Source organism: Syngnathus floridae, chromosome 9, assembly GCF_059516105.1.
Source record: "Syngnathus floridae isolate MCC-2025c chromosome 9, RoL_Sflo_1.0, whole genome shotgun sequence".
In the NCBI taxonomy this organism is placed as follows: Eukaryota; Metazoa; Chordata; class Actinopteri; order Syngnathiformes; family Syngnathidae; genus Syngnathus; species Syngnathus floridae.
This window is the reverse complement of record NC_142421.1, coordinates 10,795,054-10,812,234: the sequence shown is the minus strand read 5'-3', so window position 1 is coordinate 10,812,234 and position 17,181 is coordinate 10,795,054. Positions and strand designations below refer to the sequence as shown.

At 39.8% G+C, this 17,181-nt stretch overlaps 2 protein-coding genes across 5 annotated transcripts in view; one reads left to right on the top strand and one right to left on the bottom strand.

Moving 5' to 3' along the window:
- The first annotated feature begins 760 nt into the window (after nt 1-760).
- Nucleotides 761-5,828, top strand: eif3l (eukaryotic translation initiation factor 3 subunit L). Its single transcript, XM_088385633.1, has 15 exons — nt 761-910; nt 1,207-1,243; nt 1,329-1,587; nt 1,669-1,748; nt 2,293-2,354; nt 2,468-2,537; nt 2,631-2,704; nt 2,807-2,978; nt 3,107-3,261; nt 3,330-3,500; nt 3,639-3,772; nt 4,394-4,567; nt 4,656-4,845; nt 5,470-5,550; nt 5,636-5,828. The coding sequence occupies exons 1-15, from the start codon at nt 887-889 to the stop codon at nt 5,705-5,707; spliced, it is 1,755 nt and encodes a 584-aa protein (XP_088241759.1). The 5' UTR covers nt 761-886; the 3' UTR covers nt 5,708-5,828.
- A 552-nt stretch (nt 5,829-6,380) lies between these two features.
- The window catches only part of cdh23 (cadherin-related 23), a 124,739-nt gene continuing 113,938 nt past the window's right edge, over nt 6,381-17,181 (bottom strand). For 3 of the 4 annotated variants that reach the window (XM_088384578.1, XM_088384577.1, XM_088384580.1), the window contains 20 exons: nt 16,437-16,606; nt 16,188-16,325; nt 15,857-15,976; nt 15,487-15,664; nt 15,169-15,380; nt 14,265-14,459; nt 14,082-14,195; nt 13,251-13,380; nt 12,903-13,166; nt 12,661-12,822; nt 11,671-11,927; nt 11,477-11,574; nt 10,639-10,759; nt 10,484-10,563; nt 10,333-10,373; nt 10,191-10,251; nt 9,911-10,040; nt 9,215-9,334; nt 8,878-8,988; nt 6,381-7,625 (listed from right to left, as the gene is read on the bottom strand). In XM_088384578.1, coding sequence (XP_088240704.1) covers nt 7,287-7,625; nt 8,878-8,988; nt 9,215-9,334; nt 9,911-10,040; nt 10,191-10,251; nt 10,333-10,373; nt 10,484-10,563; nt 10,639-10,759; nt 11,477-11,574; nt 11,671-11,927; nt 12,661-12,822; nt 12,903-13,166; nt 13,251-13,380; nt 14,082-14,195; nt 14,265-14,459; nt 15,169-15,380; nt 15,487-15,664; nt 15,857-15,976; nt 16,188-16,325; nt 16,437-16,606 — 3,041 coding nt within the window. In that variant the 3' untranslated portion in view covers nt 6,381-7,286. The remainder of the gene's footprint in view (nt 7,626-8,877; nt 8,989-9,214; nt 9,335-9,910; nt 10,041-10,190; nt 10,252-10,332; nt 10,374-10,483; nt 10,564-10,638; nt 10,760-11,476; nt 11,575-11,670; nt 11,928-12,660; nt 12,823-12,902; nt 13,167-13,250; nt 13,381-14,081; nt 14,196-14,264; nt 14,460-15,168; nt 15,381-15,486; nt 15,665-15,856; nt 15,977-16,187; nt 16,326-16,436; nt 16,607-17,181) is intronic. The other variant, XM_088384579.1, reaches the window with a different exon arrangement.

Below are 17,181 nucleotides of genomic sequence, written 5' to 3'. Positions count from 1 at the left end.
TTAACTCAAATCAAATAAATATTTGTCATTATGAAGGATATTGGAGGATATATTTTGTGATGGAGCTTACTGACATAAGAACCTCGAGAAAACTAACTTTGTGGTGGTAAGTGTAACACTTGGATACAAACTCCATTAATTGCAAAATTCTAATGATGATAGTTGTCATATAAGAGCTGATAATACTTCCAAACCTAACCGAGAGTGACGTGAGAGTCGACACTTATTTTTGGGAACAGGTCTAGCTGTGGTTTTTGTAGTTCATAAAAAGTAAATTGTTGCAATTGCGCCACCAAGTGGCAGACCTACTAATTCTTTACCATTTTATACGCACATATTTTGCACTGTAAAGAGAATAAAATTTCAGTGTGGTAAATGGTACAAGAATAGCTTTTACTTTGGCCAACGACCGGTAGCGAATTTCTTTTGTTTCTTATGTAATATGTTGAAAAATAAGTTGGGTTAAAAGAAATAAAATAAGACTTTTGATAAGATTAAATCCCCATATGCAATAACATAATTAAAGTTATTGATTAAGGCATTTGTTGTTGGATTGATGGGGATGTTGACGAATATGGGTGTTATACTTACTTATACTACGTATATAATAACGAATGATAAAATAATACCAATAATACCAATGATTGATATGACAGAGAAAACGAACTACATAGTCTTTTTTTTGCAATAGAGGTTCAGACTACATTTCCCATAAAGCAATAAATTATATTCTCGCGAGATTTCAATTGTACGTCACAATTTTCTTTCCGCTTCCTGCCATCCGGCCACCAGCATCTGCGTGGTTTAGCAGGGATAGCTAGCTGATCATATTTAACAAAATTACCACCAGTAAAGAAAACATATCCATTGGATTATTTCTGGAATCATGTCGTACCACGACGAAGAGGAAGTTAGTATACTTGTTTTTTGTGTGTGAACTTTTTTTCTTGTCAACAGATGCTAGAAGCTATACCCGGTTAACTGGAGCTAGCTGTCGTACAACGAGATCATTCACCGATCCCAATAATATGTTTTGACCACAATAAAACAGCTATCTGATTATTTTGTACTTTTACCGATTTCGTAACACCTGTATTAGCAGGAGATCTTTATTTAAATTGATACATATTCAACGTTAATCGTGGCTGGCGTATGCATTTGCTGACATTATTGATTGTTGCTAATGTTTTTTCCTCATTCTTTTAGTACGAAGCCTGCGCGACTGAGCCGGACCTTCACACTGGTTTGTCGGCATAAAGACATTTTATGTGCATGTTACTCCAGCCTTGCGCTAAAGTCTTAGACGAGCAATTTGTGTCTCTTCGCAGGTGACCCGAAAGCCGACATGGCCTATGAGCGGCGGTATGAGCGTCAGTATGATCAGCAATATGATCAGCAGTATGATCAGCAGTATGAGCAGCAGACCTACCACGTTATCCCAGAGGTCATCAAGAATTTCCTGCAATACTTCCATAAAACCATCTCTGATTTAATCGACCAGAAGGTCTACGAGCTGCAATCCAACCGGGTGTCCAGCGAGAGTATTGAACAGAAGATCTATGAGATCCAAGATGTCTATGAAAACAGGTAACAGTGCTCCTCCAAACTTCATCTCCCGTCGACCCTTTCCGAGTGTCTTACCTGTTTTGTGATGCATTTGTTTTCAAGTTGGAACAAGCTGACTGATCGCTTTTTCAAGACGTCTCCTTGGCCAGAGGTCAAGTCTATTTCATCACTTGTTGGCAACGGTGAGTGGGTTGTTCAAGGTCTTTATGAAGATAATACCAAAGAAGTGCCTTGGACGGCGGGAAATTACCAGTCATTTTCTTTGGCACTCCTGCTTCATCTCATGTTACAAAAACATGCAATTTTTTGTCTATATGTGACCTGTCATTGACTGTTGACCAGCCCGTTGTGAACGCCACTCATTACAAAAAAATCAGATGGGCTCGGGTTCAGGTTACTTGCCACCCGTTATGAGGAGGACAACCACCATTGAAAAAGACTGGATGGATAATTCTTATGAATTGCTTAGCAACAAATGTCATGTCTAAAGTTATTTTAGTTGACATGATATACTAACGATTGTGTAATTAAAAACCTGCCAATATAATTTGAACTAAAATCAAGTAACGTAATATAACTTTTTAAATATTTGGTCAAATGCAGGGCAGACATCCATTTTATTTGTTTACATTGGATGGAGTGATGGCCATGCTTTCTGATTTCCCTGCAATCTAGAATTCAGCATGATGCCGCTCATTTTAACCTGTAATCTTTTGCCTCTGACAGATGCCGTCTTCCTCATTCTCTACAAAGAGCTCTACTATAGACACATCTACGCTAAAGTCAGCGTAAGTCACCACCACTTTGGAATCATACATTTCTTTCATGGGAACATTAACTAACGGGAAACATTTCAGAGTTGCACTTTGTAAATTTAACTCATCCTTATAATACTGTTTAGGGGGGACCCACTTTACACCAGCGGTTTGAGTCCTACTACAATTACTGCAACCTCTTCAACTACATTCTGAGTAAGTTTCAAGAATGTTTGTCTTCTTTCAGACATTGCTGAAATGCCAATATTTTGTAACTGTTGTTTTTTTTTTTTTTTTAATTACAAACAGATGCTGATGGTCCTGCTCCCTTGGAACTACCAAACCAATGGCTGTGGGACATAATTGATGAATTTATCTATCAGGTATATTGTTCATGAGAGGTGCCAAGAAATAATATGCTGCATGATGAAGACGTAACATATTTGCAGGTAACACAATAACTTTTGACTCCTCTTCCTTTTCAGTTTCAGTCGTTCAGTCAGTACCGCTGTAAGATAGACAAGAAGCCGGAGGCCGAGATTGTGTCCCTGCAAAACAACCCAAAGATCTGGAACGTTCACAGTGTTCTAAATGTGCTCCACTCCCTTGTTGATAAAAGTAACATAAATCGCCAGCTTGAAGTCTACACTAGCGGAGGTATGAAAATCATCTTAAAATTGTGAGTGGACAACATTCACATTAACCATTCACAAGATCAACAGGAGCTACTGGTGTTTTAATATTCTGCTGTCAAAGTGAAAATGCATTTCTCCTTTATGTTGCAGGGGACCCTGAGAGTGTGGCGGGGGAATATGGGCGCCACTCCCTTTACAAGATGTTGGGTTACTTCAGCTTGGTGGGGCTGCTGAGACTGCACTCTCTGCTTGGAGATTACTACCAGGCCATTAAAGTGTTGGAGAACATTGAGCTCAACAAAAAGGTAAAAACCTAGCGAGCCCTCGTGAAGCATTTTTATCTCAATCTGTAACTCTTTTTATTTCCCTGCAGAGCATGTACTCCCGTGTGCCCGAGTGTCAGATCACCACCTATTACTATGTGGGCTTCGCCTATCTAATGATGAGGCGTTACCAGGACGCCATTCGAGTGTTTGCAAACATCCTGCTCTACATCCAGAGGACGAGAAACATGTTCCAGAGGTCAACATATAAATATGAGATGGTAAGTCCTGCTTAAGGCTTAATACAGGCGTGATATAGTGTCTAGATCAGTTCAGTGCTTAAGAAGTGCAGTTCGAATGTTGACATAATATTTTTTTCACAAAACAAAATAACGCAACAGATGTGCTTGTGCTTGCAGATCAACAAACAAAACGAGCAGATGCACGGTCTGCTGGCCATCGCGCTCACCATGTACCCGATGCGCATCGACGAGAGCATCCACACCCAGCTGAGGGACAAGTACGGAGACAAGATGCTGCGTATGCAGAAAGGGTATTTGTTTTTTATTGGTTATGACAAAGGTGTCACAAATCAAAGCCATTGTGTGTCATGTGGCTCGCAAAAGGTTGCTGCATTTTACAAAACAATATTTGGGTCCCATTGTAGAGCATATTAGGTCTGGGATGAGTCTTACAGCTTTGCGCTCCTGCCACATGGCTTATTTGTAAACAAATAGTGCACCATAAAAAAAAGAACTAAACCGTACAAACAAAACTTCCAACAACCAAAGGGAATATATTTGTGTATGTTCATAGATGCCACAAGATGGCACCACAGCATATTTATTTTTTAATAGGCAGGGTTTTTTAATTTGTGTCATCATCTATCTTAGGGCATTTTAGAAATAACACAAAATAGTGAATCCATTATTTTTTAAACAAATAACACAACAGGATGAAACAAAATCCTTGATTTGGTGAATTTGCGAATAGCCAATTGCTACAGCACATTTGTGGTTTCATCATAACTGATGCTATTGAGAGCAACCATATACAGTACAAAATACAATATAAGATGTTGAACATTTCTGAGTTATGATCTGGATGGTTTTAGTGAAGTTAACAATGCAATGACAATGTTATTAATCAGAGAATTTTGATTTTTATATTTCAGCGACTTGCAGGTGTTTGAGGAACTGTTCAGCTTCGCCCGCCCCAAGTTCTTGTCTCCAGTGGTGCCCAACTATGAAAATGTCCCCGACAACTACCATAAGGAACCCTACGAGCAACAGCTCAAGGTCTTCATAGAGGAAGTGAAGCAGCAAGCTCAGCTCTCCACCATTCGCAGGTGCCACTTAATCATTGACTTTGCGGTGGATGCGCAATGTACACCTCAGCAGTTGCCTTAATTTCTAACTGGCTTTGTTTCATTCCAGCTTCTTAAAGCTGTACACCACAATGCCAGTGGCCAAGCTGGCAGGATTCCTTGACATGACTGAGCAGGACTTCCGGATTCAGCTGCTCGTCTTCAAGCACAAGATGAAGAACTTGGTGTGGACCAGCGGCATCTCAGCTCTGGATGGAGAATTCCAGTCAGCTTCTGAGGTCGACTTTTACATTGATAAGGTACAGTTCCAAAAGATGAAATGCTGTTAATATAAAAATGGAATAAGGTCAGTTACGAAGAGGAGGATGTGATTGTGAATTGCTTTTGAGTAATATTATAGTATTTTTCACGTTTTGTTTTTATCATCCTTGTATTAGCACATTGCAAGCATTGTTGTCCTCTTGTGTAAACAGTGCTTAGCAAATTTGATAAACACCGTTTAATGTTTTTATGCCACAATTGCTTTCAATGGACAGCAATCAGAATTCCCAAAAGCTATTGTGGTTGATGCATCATTATGTAAAAGTCCTGATTAAGATTTCTTTGGGTTTTGATCAATTTTTAAAGGCATGCTCTTTCGGACGGTGATCCAATCGATACCAATCTGATACTTTCTTCAAAACCTTTTAAGCATTAGCAAAATTCAATTTAAATTGTATATTGATAGAACACGCCCACAGATCTTATCATGTTGCTTCAGTAGCATTTTTGTTCCTAATTTTGAAATATTGACCTTACTCATAATGAAACTGCATGGTTCTCTGAAAAAAAGAAAAAGAGTAGTGGTAGTATAATACATTTCATAAGCACTGAAGATAAAAAGGAGTTTGTGAGTCAAGTTGCTTCTCCTTTCATCTCCCCAGGACATGATCCACATAGCAGACACAAAAGTGGCTCGCCGATATGGAGACTTTTTCATCCGACAGATTCACAAGTTTGAGGAGGTGAATTTGAGCTATCCTAGTTTTGCCTTTTGCTTTCATGAATTTATGTCTTAAATAACTAAAAATCTGCTGTCTGTTTCCACAGTTGAATCGAACACTGAAGAAGACGCCGGCAAGTAGCACCACAACCACATCTGGGAGCGCCACAAGTCGATGAATAAGATCCTGAACAAAGAAGAGCATTGACTCCTTACCTGTCGCTTTCAGGTCTTGAAATTTGTTCATGATTTTTTTATGTAATTTGGAAACAATAAATCCACCGATTCATGGGCTTACAACCTCATTTTGGGTTTATTGCCTTTGACCACTAGATGCCAACATTTTCTAGCCTGTGCTGCAGCTGTCCAATTTTCCATCACTTATGTAACATAAGAATGTGACAGATTGTTGCATATTTTATTTATTATCACAGATCTCAGGGCTCGTGACAGTAACGACAAAGAAATAAAAACATACAAAAATGCACATATAAAAATTAACTGAAAACACACCACGCAAAAACAGCGTCATAGAAAAGAAAAGAAAAACACTATTGCACAGTTCACACGAATGCCCACAGACATCCAAATAAACCTACCTGTAAACAGGTATTTCTCTTTAAAAATATTATAATTTATATACTTATCTTGAAATAAAAAAATAAAGTAAACATGGCTCCATTTGAGCATGACTCTAACCCCTCATGTGGCAGTGTAAGTCTTGGGCAAGTTGCCGTCTTCATATATCAATAAAATACTATATATATGTATATATATATATATATATATGTATATATATATATATATATATATATATATATATATATATACATATATATGTATATATATATATATATATATGTATATATATATATATATATATATATATATATATATATATATATATATATATATATATATATATATATTAAATTTAATAACCATTTTTCAAGGACTGAAAATTCTCAATTTTGCTCCAACATCGACCTTGAGCAATTGAGGTGGTTTTAACAGTTAGTGCTCCTTGTGTAAATCACAAGCTCAGAACACGCTTAAGTCAGGGAGATGGACCAGCATGTTCCAGCTTGGCCTGCAGTTTTGGGTGCTATTTATTTTTGATCCAACAATTTCCACTGTGCTGATGGAAAGTTTAATTCTTCAAGCATCAAGAGGTTTTTTGAGGCATTCCGGTCACACTGCATCATTACTTTTCCATAATAAGTAAAATTAAGATCCTCATTTTCCATCTTCACTGACAGACACTGGTTTTACACTTGCAAATGAACTCAAAGTATGAAAAGGAGTTGGAATATTCAGTCTCCCATTGAAGGCCATTCGCTGGTCTGAGTGTGTGGAGCTGTGTGTGGAGTGTGCATTTGTGCCAGTGGATGCAGGCCTTTAGCAAAAAACAAGTGAGGATGCAGAACCCTCCACTTTTATACTGTTGTCCCTTCCATAGTAAAGCTCCTTCGTTCTTTGGATGAAACTTGATGACACCTAAAATGTTTGTCCTTGCTGTGCCCTGCTGCTCATTTTCCTTTTTTTGATTTTCAGAAAAAAAATTCTTTAAGCAAGTTCGCCATCCACTTAAAGTTGTGAGTTTGGCCCAAGTGGGCTGTGGACTAGCACACTCGTATTCTGGTCCTTCTCGGATCTTTCCTGTACCTTCCCAACAGAGTCAGGGTGGCGGTGTGGAGACACAAGCACACGCACACACGTGAGTCACGGTTGGGCTCAGACCAGCGAGGCCTCGGCTAGTCATAACTCAGTGATTTCCAAGGGGGTCTCCGGTACCTCGCCGTCCTTGTGACGGTGCATCGGAGTCGACTTGGCCGACTCGGTGCGGGCGTTGCGCTCGGAGTAAATTCCCCCATCAGCGTTTAGAGCCTCGAGAGAACGTGCCAGTGCCCGCTGGTCATCTTCTGGCAGACTGCTGAGGTCGGAGGTGAGTAGGGTGCCTGTGCTGCCGTGCACCACGTGCACGCCCTCTGGCCCTTTCAGCTCCATGGGAAGCTTGTGTTTGAAACGCAGAGTGCCACGACCTCCACCCATGCTCCTACGCTCTTCCTCATCATCATCCAAATCACTCTGGATCAGCTGAGGTTAAACAGAGGCAGAAAAGTGACAGGCACAATAATTAAGGCTGCTGCCTACAAACAAATCCACACAAGTGAAGAGATACAGAGGAACTGAAATTTAGGAAAGAACCAGTTGTCATGAGTAAACATGAAAGGAGATCATGAAAAAAAAGGTATTCAATCACGAACTCAGGTGTTGCTCTTAATTCCCCTCAATATTTGACTTCTGACCGAGACCATAATGCACCGACCGCCTGTATCCCACTGTGTTGAAAAGTTGAAATAACCTGGATGAATGAGAAAATTCACAGCTAAACTTCCTATTACTAATTCACATACCGTATTTTCCGCCCTATAAGGCGCACCGGATTATAGGGCGCGCCTTCAATGAATGGCCCCTTTTAAAACTTTGTTCATATATAAAGCGCACCGGATTATAAGGCGCATAGAATATAAACTCAACGTTGCTCAAACGTTAATGCAATCACAATATAGTAACACCCGAAATAGTGAAAATAAGAATATATCAATAACTCAACGTTGCTCAAACGTTAATATCACACAACACACAAAATAAACATGTAAAGCTTACGTTAATAAATTAGTCCTCATCCACGAATCCATATTGGTCCATATATAAGGCGCACCGGATTATAAGGCGCACTGTTGGCTTTTGAGAAAATTGGAGGTTTTTAGGTGCGCCTTATAGTGCGGAAAATACGATAGTTATTGCTTGTGTATTCCAATGATGTGAGTACAGCTAGAATGTAGCTTAGTGATGACGACTGTAGCGGCTATGTATGGACAATTTCAAATTGGCCATTTTATAGTATTCGTAAACAACAGACGCTTGTATACTTTAATGTGGCAAAAGAAGTGACTGACTAGACCGCTGACCTGAAGTGAACCTTATGAGGTTGTGCTGCCATATATACCCTGAAAATCAAAATAAATCCTGTGGAACCTGAGGATGAGGTGTGTAAATGTCATAAATATCTGCACAGTGAAGACCACAAGACTCTCTGAAATTTTTAAAAAATTATTATTCAAACCATTTAGTCTTTAGTTTATTCTCAATTTCTCTGTCTTAGTCACATTGGAAGTCTCATCGGAGAACACTAAGGTGAACTGTCCCGTAGCGATGTAATAGAGAGAGCAACACTTTTCTCCCAAGTCACCAAGATGTAAGAAAAAGCCACATCAGATGGAAAGTCAAAGGAGGCAGCGTTGTCACAAGGCAGCAGCAGCACACAGCAGTCAACCGAGCCCACCTCAGTGACTGATGAGTTTTCTCCCTGGCTGGTGGAAACAGTGACGAGTCTGGCTGCAAAAAGTTTTTTCAGTCTCAGGTAGTCGTCCAGGACCACTGTGAGCAAGGAACCCTGACGGGATGGCAGTCAGGATCAAACTTACAGCACATGTATGGCCAGAGATGTTGAAAAGGAATTATTCAGGGCTGTGCTGAATCAGCTGCCCAGACATTTTGCTTGCTTTCCTGTTTTCATTTCAGAACTTCCTGGAGGAGATTTTAGTTTCCACTTAAAAGGCAAATGATTTGAATCTGCATGGAAACACATTTCAGTGTGTGTCCAACATTTCATGTCTCACCTTGATGGGCCCTTCCCTCATGATCTGGCCAAGTTTAGCAATATTGTCGTACTCCTGGATTGCTGCTCTCAAATAACGATCATCATCAGGCTTCGCTTGAGGCTCACGGCCGAATGTTCCCTGTGACAATACCAGAAATACCAACTTAGAGGATGTCATCGCTTAGAACCAAAACCACAGCATGTCCCCAAATTCTACAATACATAAAAAAAAATACAAACTGAATTGATGAGATTTGTATTGAGTAGTTATCAACATTATTTACATCTAGAAAAAGCACGTTTGTCATGGTTTAATAAGACCAAATCATATACAGTACCGTATTTTCCGCACTATAAGGCGCACCTAAAAACCTCCAATTTTCTCAAAAGCCGACAGTGCGACAGGTGCGCCTTATATATGGCCCAATATTGGGCCACTACAGCAGGCGTGTCCAAAGTCCGGCCCGCGGGCCAAATGTATATATCTTATATATGGACAAAGTTTTAAAATGGGCCATTCATTGAAGGTGCGCCTTATAATCTGGTGCGCCTTATAGTGCGGAAAATACGGTATATCCACACCCCCAACCAAAAAAAAAAAATTTACAGATTTTTCCAAATGTGTCTATTCATTTGCTTATGTAATAAGTAAGTGGTATTCTAAAGAGACTTTCCGAACACAATACATGGTGAATGAAATCTTGCTGGTGCTAACATGAGTGCGCGCAGGGCTGTTCCACAGATCCGTTATCTCGCTAAGGTTCTCAGGCAGGTCGTCCTCGTGGTCTGCTTGAGCGGCCAGCTCCAGATTGTGACAGAACGGATCCAGCCACACTGGATTAGCTCTGTAGAGAGATTTTATATGTAAAATGTAAATATTACAATATTACCACGAACAGTATTTTTAATATTTATGCACGAATTGGCCTTCTGAAATGTAGACCTACTGAATTACTGATATCAACCATTCATTCAACTGAAAATTAAAATCTCACCCCTCAAAGGAGTACTTGTTGGTGTTGGGCATGTCCAGAATATCCATTAAGCCTTGGTTCCCTGGATCGTTGAGGAAATATTACGTCTACAGAAACTTGCTACTTTAGAACTGTATGCAGCTAGACAGGGACGGACACAAACCTGATGATCCCGCAACGATAGCTTTGAGCTTCCTCTGATGCCTGCAACAGTAGTACAAATGTCAATATTCTGACAATCTGTAGCTACATGTCTTAAAACATGAGCAGACACATAAATTCCATGAATGAGTGACATGGTGAAACACTCTTACACTCTGCGATAATGCCAGTTCATTGAGACAAACAATATTCCTGCCAGGCACAGCAGCACAGCCAGAATAATGATGACCAGCTGTAACAGATAGACAAAATAGAAATTTAACACCGCAGAAGCGTAGAAGATTTTTTTTTTACTATTCGAGCTGACCTGCAGGGTGGTGATGTCATCAGGCAGTTTGTCAGTGACGGCGGGCTGAACATCCACCACGTTGTACTTTCTAAACAAATTTCTCAACTGTTCCTTGTTTTCATCAATCATCTGGATGACTCTGCATATGAGAGAGCGCGCAAGGGAGCCATACAGGTAATAGAACATAAAACTTTTATTATCATTGTATGGTGCAGATGAATTGAGAGGCAACTCTAAGCTTGTGTTTCGAAAATAAATAAATAAATACCGTATTTTCCGGACTATTAGGTGCACCGGACTATAAGGCGCACCTTCAATGAATGGCCCATTTTAAAACTTTGTCCTTATATAAGGCGCACCGGACATTAATGCATCATGTCAGATTTTTAATCCAAATCAAATAATTCTCCATTTTATCTTTTTTATTTCAACTTCGGACGCAACAAATGACTTTATAATCACAAAATAATGATCCCTAGTCTTTTTGATTCATGAGTCATAGTCTTCAGCGGGCCACTTATGATTGATTTCATGACACAATGCTTTGGGCCAGTTTAAATTTAGGAATTTGGTCCATATATAAGGCGCACCGAACTATAAGGCGCACTGTCGGTTTTTGAGAAAATTTTAGGTTTTTAGGTGCGACTTATAGTCCAGAAAATACGGTAATATATTTAAAAATAATCAAGACAATGTCGTACAAAGATCAGTAAAGCACAGTGGAAAAAAATATTTTATGTCCAAGTAGCAGTGCAGTCATTTTAGATCTTTAAAAACGGAACATTAATTATTGGTTGGTGTTATTACGTGCCGCTTTGAACTGAAAATTTTGTTGAGTTTGGAATTCATACGATACCTTTCAACATCTTGGATGGTGTTGCTTTGATTGTTGACCACGTGTACCAGCATGTCCGTCTGAGCATAATTCACCCGGCCCTTTTTGTCAACGTGAAACTGGGCCAAAGCAAACAGAGGACATAAGACTCTCAGATAACAGATTACACACAAATAAACAATATTTGAGTTAACTGACTCAAAATAAAAGCTCACCTGTATGTCATCCAGGTTTACGACAGCACCAGTGATGTTGGAGAGCAAGTTAATGAATTCATCTTGATTTTCACGGACCAAATCAGGGATCTCATTGAAGACTATCTTGACCCTCTGGTCATCCCGCAGGATGTAGATATTGACATTAGTGGTGGTGCTATGTCCTGCAAGGTCGCATGCCAAAATTTCTAGCTGAAAATATCCAGGACTGTAAGCAGTGAAGAGGTCATAGGTGCGGATGATACCATCAGTCAAACCTGTGGACGTCACAAAGCAACTTAATTCAGTCTCATATTATATTTTTACTTAGTATATTGTAAATCTTTCAGTAGCAGAATCAAAGCACAAATTCTAACTTAACTATAACTACATCTTTAATATAATACAGTACTGTCAATCAAAATTTAATGCATTGGCGATACTGTAACCTTTTTTAAATAGCTCATTAGATTAGGTTGTACTTGTGTATATGACGCTGTGGTCAATGAGTGCATGTTCACTAGAGCTGTCAAAATCAATCGATTAATCGACAAATAATTATCAAAATAATTGACAACCATTTCAATAATCGAGTAAATGTCATTTTTAAACTTCTCTGAAAAAAATCTGATTTCAACCTCCCAACCGTAATTACCATGACTTATTGTGATTGTGTTTTATTAAAATAAAACCTTTGCAAACATCCTTGACTTTGGCAAACAATGGGACTGAAGTAGTTTCAAGAAGGTTTGTGAGTACATCAGTCCCTCTCAAGTGTTGTTTATTTGTTTTTCACAATTTCATAGTACTAAATTAACACCTATAATTGGTTAATAAACAGGAATTAGGAATACATGTTTCATAATACACAAAATACCGCAAGAAAAAAAATGTTTATCCTATTAATCAATGGAATAATCAATAGAATAATTAATTCTAAGTCATGTTACATCAGCGTATATAAAGATATGTCAAAGATGAATAATTTTACTCATGTGGGTTAAAGCTCACCAATAATGAAAATGCTCCCAACGTCCTCGCTGCCGTTGCTCTGAGATGGAAAGTAACGAATGGTAACAATGTGATACTGCACCAAGCTGTTGTTGCCGATGTCATTATCTATGGCCACCAGTTTTATGAGCTCTGAGCCCACTTTGGCATTAGCAGCCACTCCTGCCACCAAGAATAGAAACATTTTGGACATGTTGACCACAGACCATCAGATGGATCCAAAAAGAATGGATTAAAATTACCCGCAGTGTACTCTGCCTTGGCAAACCGTGGTTTTTGGTCATTGATGTCTTCTAATTCAATCCGCACCTCCAGCAGGCTGGGGTCTCGGGCAGGGTCCAAAGCTTTGGCCTGTGAAGCCCTTTGACCCCTGGAAGGACTCCAACTCTTGTTACTGGAGGCCTTGATGATGATGGAATAGACTGGGATCTCCTCACGATCCAGTTCCCTGTACAACTTTAGCTCTCCGTCTAGACTCAAGCCAAAGTTTCCATCGCTGTTTCCCCCTTCAGGAGGACATGGAAAGAATTGCAGTGTGATTTGTGTGTCATTTTGCATTCGACAGAAGAGAAAGAGAGGAACTGGATCACCTGCAATAAAGTAGTAAACAATGGCATTGGGGCCTTCATCGGCGTCTACAGCCCTGGTCACATTCCCCACCACAGTCCCAGGAGGGGAGTGTTCCGGTACGGAAAGCTTCTGGTAAGGCAAGCTGCCACGCTGAGGTGCATAGCACAAAAATACAGAGCAACTCTCAACTGTCCACATCCTCATTCAGACAAGGGCCATTCCTTTAAGGCAGAGGTGTCAAACTCATTTTTGTCACGAGCCACATCGTAGTCATAGGTTCCCTCGAAGAGCCAATATGATTGTCAACCTTTACTATATACAGCACAGGTGACAAACTCAAGGCCCGGGGGCCAGATACGGCCCGCCACATCATTTTGTGTGGCCCGTGAAAACAAGTTGTGCATCAAATTTGTGTCATTACTAGAACTGCAAGTTGTCTTCACTTTTAAATATATATATATTTTTTAAATATTTGACCAGTTTTTACTTGTCTGATTTCAAAACGAGTTATTTGTCAGTTTGTTTTGTAGCTTATACTGTATATATTATGAGGTGCTCATACATTTATTTGGGTTGACAGTCATAATGGCCCTCCAAAAGAAACTATGACTACAATGCGGCCCGCGAAAAAAATGAGTTTGACACCCCTGATATACAGTATAGGCTACAAAACAAACTGATGAACAAGTAGCTTTGAAATCAGAGACTTTAAGTAAAGACACAAAGTCAATGCAACATTGCGCGGGCCTCATAAAATGATATGGCGGGCTGTATCTGGCCCCCGGGCCTCGAGCTTGACACCTATGCTTTAAGATGCCCCAGCATTGCAATAACTATGGCCTCATACTCACTGGTGGTTTGAGAAAGACTGGCTCATTGTCGTCAATATCCAACAGCGCCACCTGCAGAGGTTGTGTGGTTTCATAAGGCACTGGCTGGCCCATGTCACGGGCCACAATGATAAGCTGTTAGAAGAAGCATGGGAACGCAGTTAGAAACCTTAACCTGAAGTTCAGTAGGACATTTTCACTCACACTGTGTAAGGACTGTTTCTCTCTGTCCAGTTTGACTGTCGTTGTAATGACTCCGGATGTAGCATCAATATGGAAGTTTTCCCAGTCTCTGTTGCCTCCTCCAGTCTGCAGGAAGCCATAGCGCACTTCTCCGTTGACGCCCTCGTCCGAGTCTGTTGCATAGACTTCATACACCGGCAGGCCTGGAGGCTGCTCCTACATCGACGCAAAAAAAAAAGCCCAATCTTGAATGTAGAAAGAGCAAACTTTGAATATACGTCAGACATTGTATGAATATTCAATGGCTTACTATTTAAGTGATAATACAATTATGTCCTAATATCCATGTATAATTTGAGCTGTAACCATTCACCACTGGAAACAAGCTGTAATTGCTCACAAACATTACGGCTGCTGATATATAGTGTGTGTGTAAGTGTGATTAAAGAGCTACACATTTTTATATCCATAAACGCTGTTTGGAGCATTTGTAATCATTTGCACCAAATGTTTAATTTGATATTGTCTGTAATTGGTATAAGCAAAATCACTGTCTCTGTAATTGACTGCATTATTAGCATTATTTTTTGTCACACCATTCATTGGTGTTATCTATTATGCATTAGCAATGCATTCAGAAAGATTGAATGCTATTAGGGTGTTTCAGTTCCCTTGCATTAACACACTTTTGAATTCCCCTCACAGCTGGAACAACCGGGCAACAAAACAAGAAGTAAAAATTGTAATGACAATTCTGTTATGAAAACTCCTGCTGGCAGCGTTTGTGTATCAAAGTAGAACAATACAACTGACCAAGTGCTACAGTAAAAATAGCTTTAGATATAAAATAAGAAAAATACCTATAGGCTCAATGCAAGCAAAAACGGAACATGAACACTGTCATGCAGAGTGAGCATGAAGCTACCTCTGAGATATGGATGGTGGTTCCGTTGGTCGGTCTGACAAACACAGGCCGGTTGTCATTGACATCTATGACTGTGATGATGAGGTCTGCGGTTGTCCATAAGGGGGGACGCCCCTGGTCTGTGGCCACCACAGTCAGGTTGAAACTCTCAGACGACTGAAGCAGACGGCGAGAACGCACAAGTCCTGTGTTGGGATCCAGAGAGAAGGCATCTAGAAAGGAAGAAGCAGTTTGCTTAGGAATGGTTCATTATTTTCTTTTCAAACAGTCTTTTAAATTTTGTTTCTTGGTCAAGTCAAACATATATCAAATTCAAACCTGAATGGGGTCCCAATAGGCTGTAGAGGACTGCCCCATTCTCGCCTTCATCCAGGTCAGAAGCCTTCACTGTGATCACTGATGTTCCACTGGGCTCGTTCTCAAACACGCTGGTGGTGAATACTCTCTCAGAGAAACGTGGACGATAATCGTTGACATCGAGAATTGTCACGAGGACCTAATGATCACCAGTAAGCAGACCGGTTCATTCCCTCACAGAAAATACTTCATTACAGTTCTGAATTGAAACCATACACCTGCCAATGAATGTGATATTTTGAGTTTGTGGCATCATATAAAAGAAATAAAAATCCAACAGTATAAGGCAATGGCATTTGGCTTCATCGTTTTACTGTTTATTAGTATATACCTGGACAGAGTTCTCTCGCCTGTTATTTGAGCTCCCCCCAGGGTTGTCTCGGGCAACAGCAGTTAGAGTGTAGTGGTCCTTTGTTTCTCTATCCAAGGGAGAGAGAATGTATATTTCTCCCTAAAACAGATGTGGAAGGATGACTGGGGAAGAAACTGGGAATCTGTTTCATACTTTTTGTGGATGTGGAACACAAAATTCACATACAGAATTGTCTTCATTGAATTCATTCCAAATGGATTGCACATTATATAAAATATAAACTTGAGAACTCAACTCAGACTCTCGTAAGTGTCAGGAACATATCTAAGTAAGTAAGTAGTAAACTCACAGTTTTTGGTTTGATGCCAAACTTGCCCTCTCCGTCTACTAAGCTGTACTCAATAACAGCAAAGAGACCTGAATCGGCGTCTGTTGCACTGACACGAACTATGATTGTGCCGAGGTTCACGTTTTCAAAAACAGGCTCCTATTGACAAAGATAAATAAACTTCAGAAATGAATCCTCATCAGCATTACATAATACTTTCATATCTTTTGTTTTATTTCACAACTGTGCAAGCCATGATCATTTCAGTACCTGATATGACGGTTGTAGAAAAACTGGGTTGTTGTCATTGACATCCACTATACGTAGATAAACAGGCAGCTCAGCAATCCGTGGAGGACTTCCATGGTCCCTTGCACGAATCGTGAAATTCAGCCATTGCACTTGTTCAAAATCCACCGTCTGGTTGGCCACAATCTTACCTGAAACATTTACAAGAAACTGGCTGTCACCATCAAAAACTGGGCTAAAATTCTGCCATACTTCCAATATTCTAATTCATGGATGGGCAACTGTGGGCCGCCCACACTCGGAGTGGCCCTCAATTAATTTTTGAAATGGACAATGATTAATGTAGTTGAACAGTTTTAGGATGTAAAAGCAGTGTTCACCACTAGATGGCAGACATCCGCTCAAGAGTCCCACTAACCACAAGATCGTGCATCTGCATTCGAGAGGAAGATTCAGTATTGATTCAGTAAAAAAAGACATTTTGTTCTCATTTAAAGTGGCATTTGTGTCTTAAAGCCTGTTAGGAAGTGAGTTTGGCCCTCTCCAACGTTTAAGTTGCCCATCACTGGTCTAACTGAACAGTACTAACTGAGAGAAACAGCTAGTGTACTTTCATAGACAACATATTGATTGACAAGAATTAAAATCACCGATCAATGAATGAATATGAATCCTCAAATACATTGCACCATATGCTGAATACAATATTAGTCTAAAGAACATTACTGTATTGTAAAATAGTTTTATTTTTTATCATAAGAGTGGG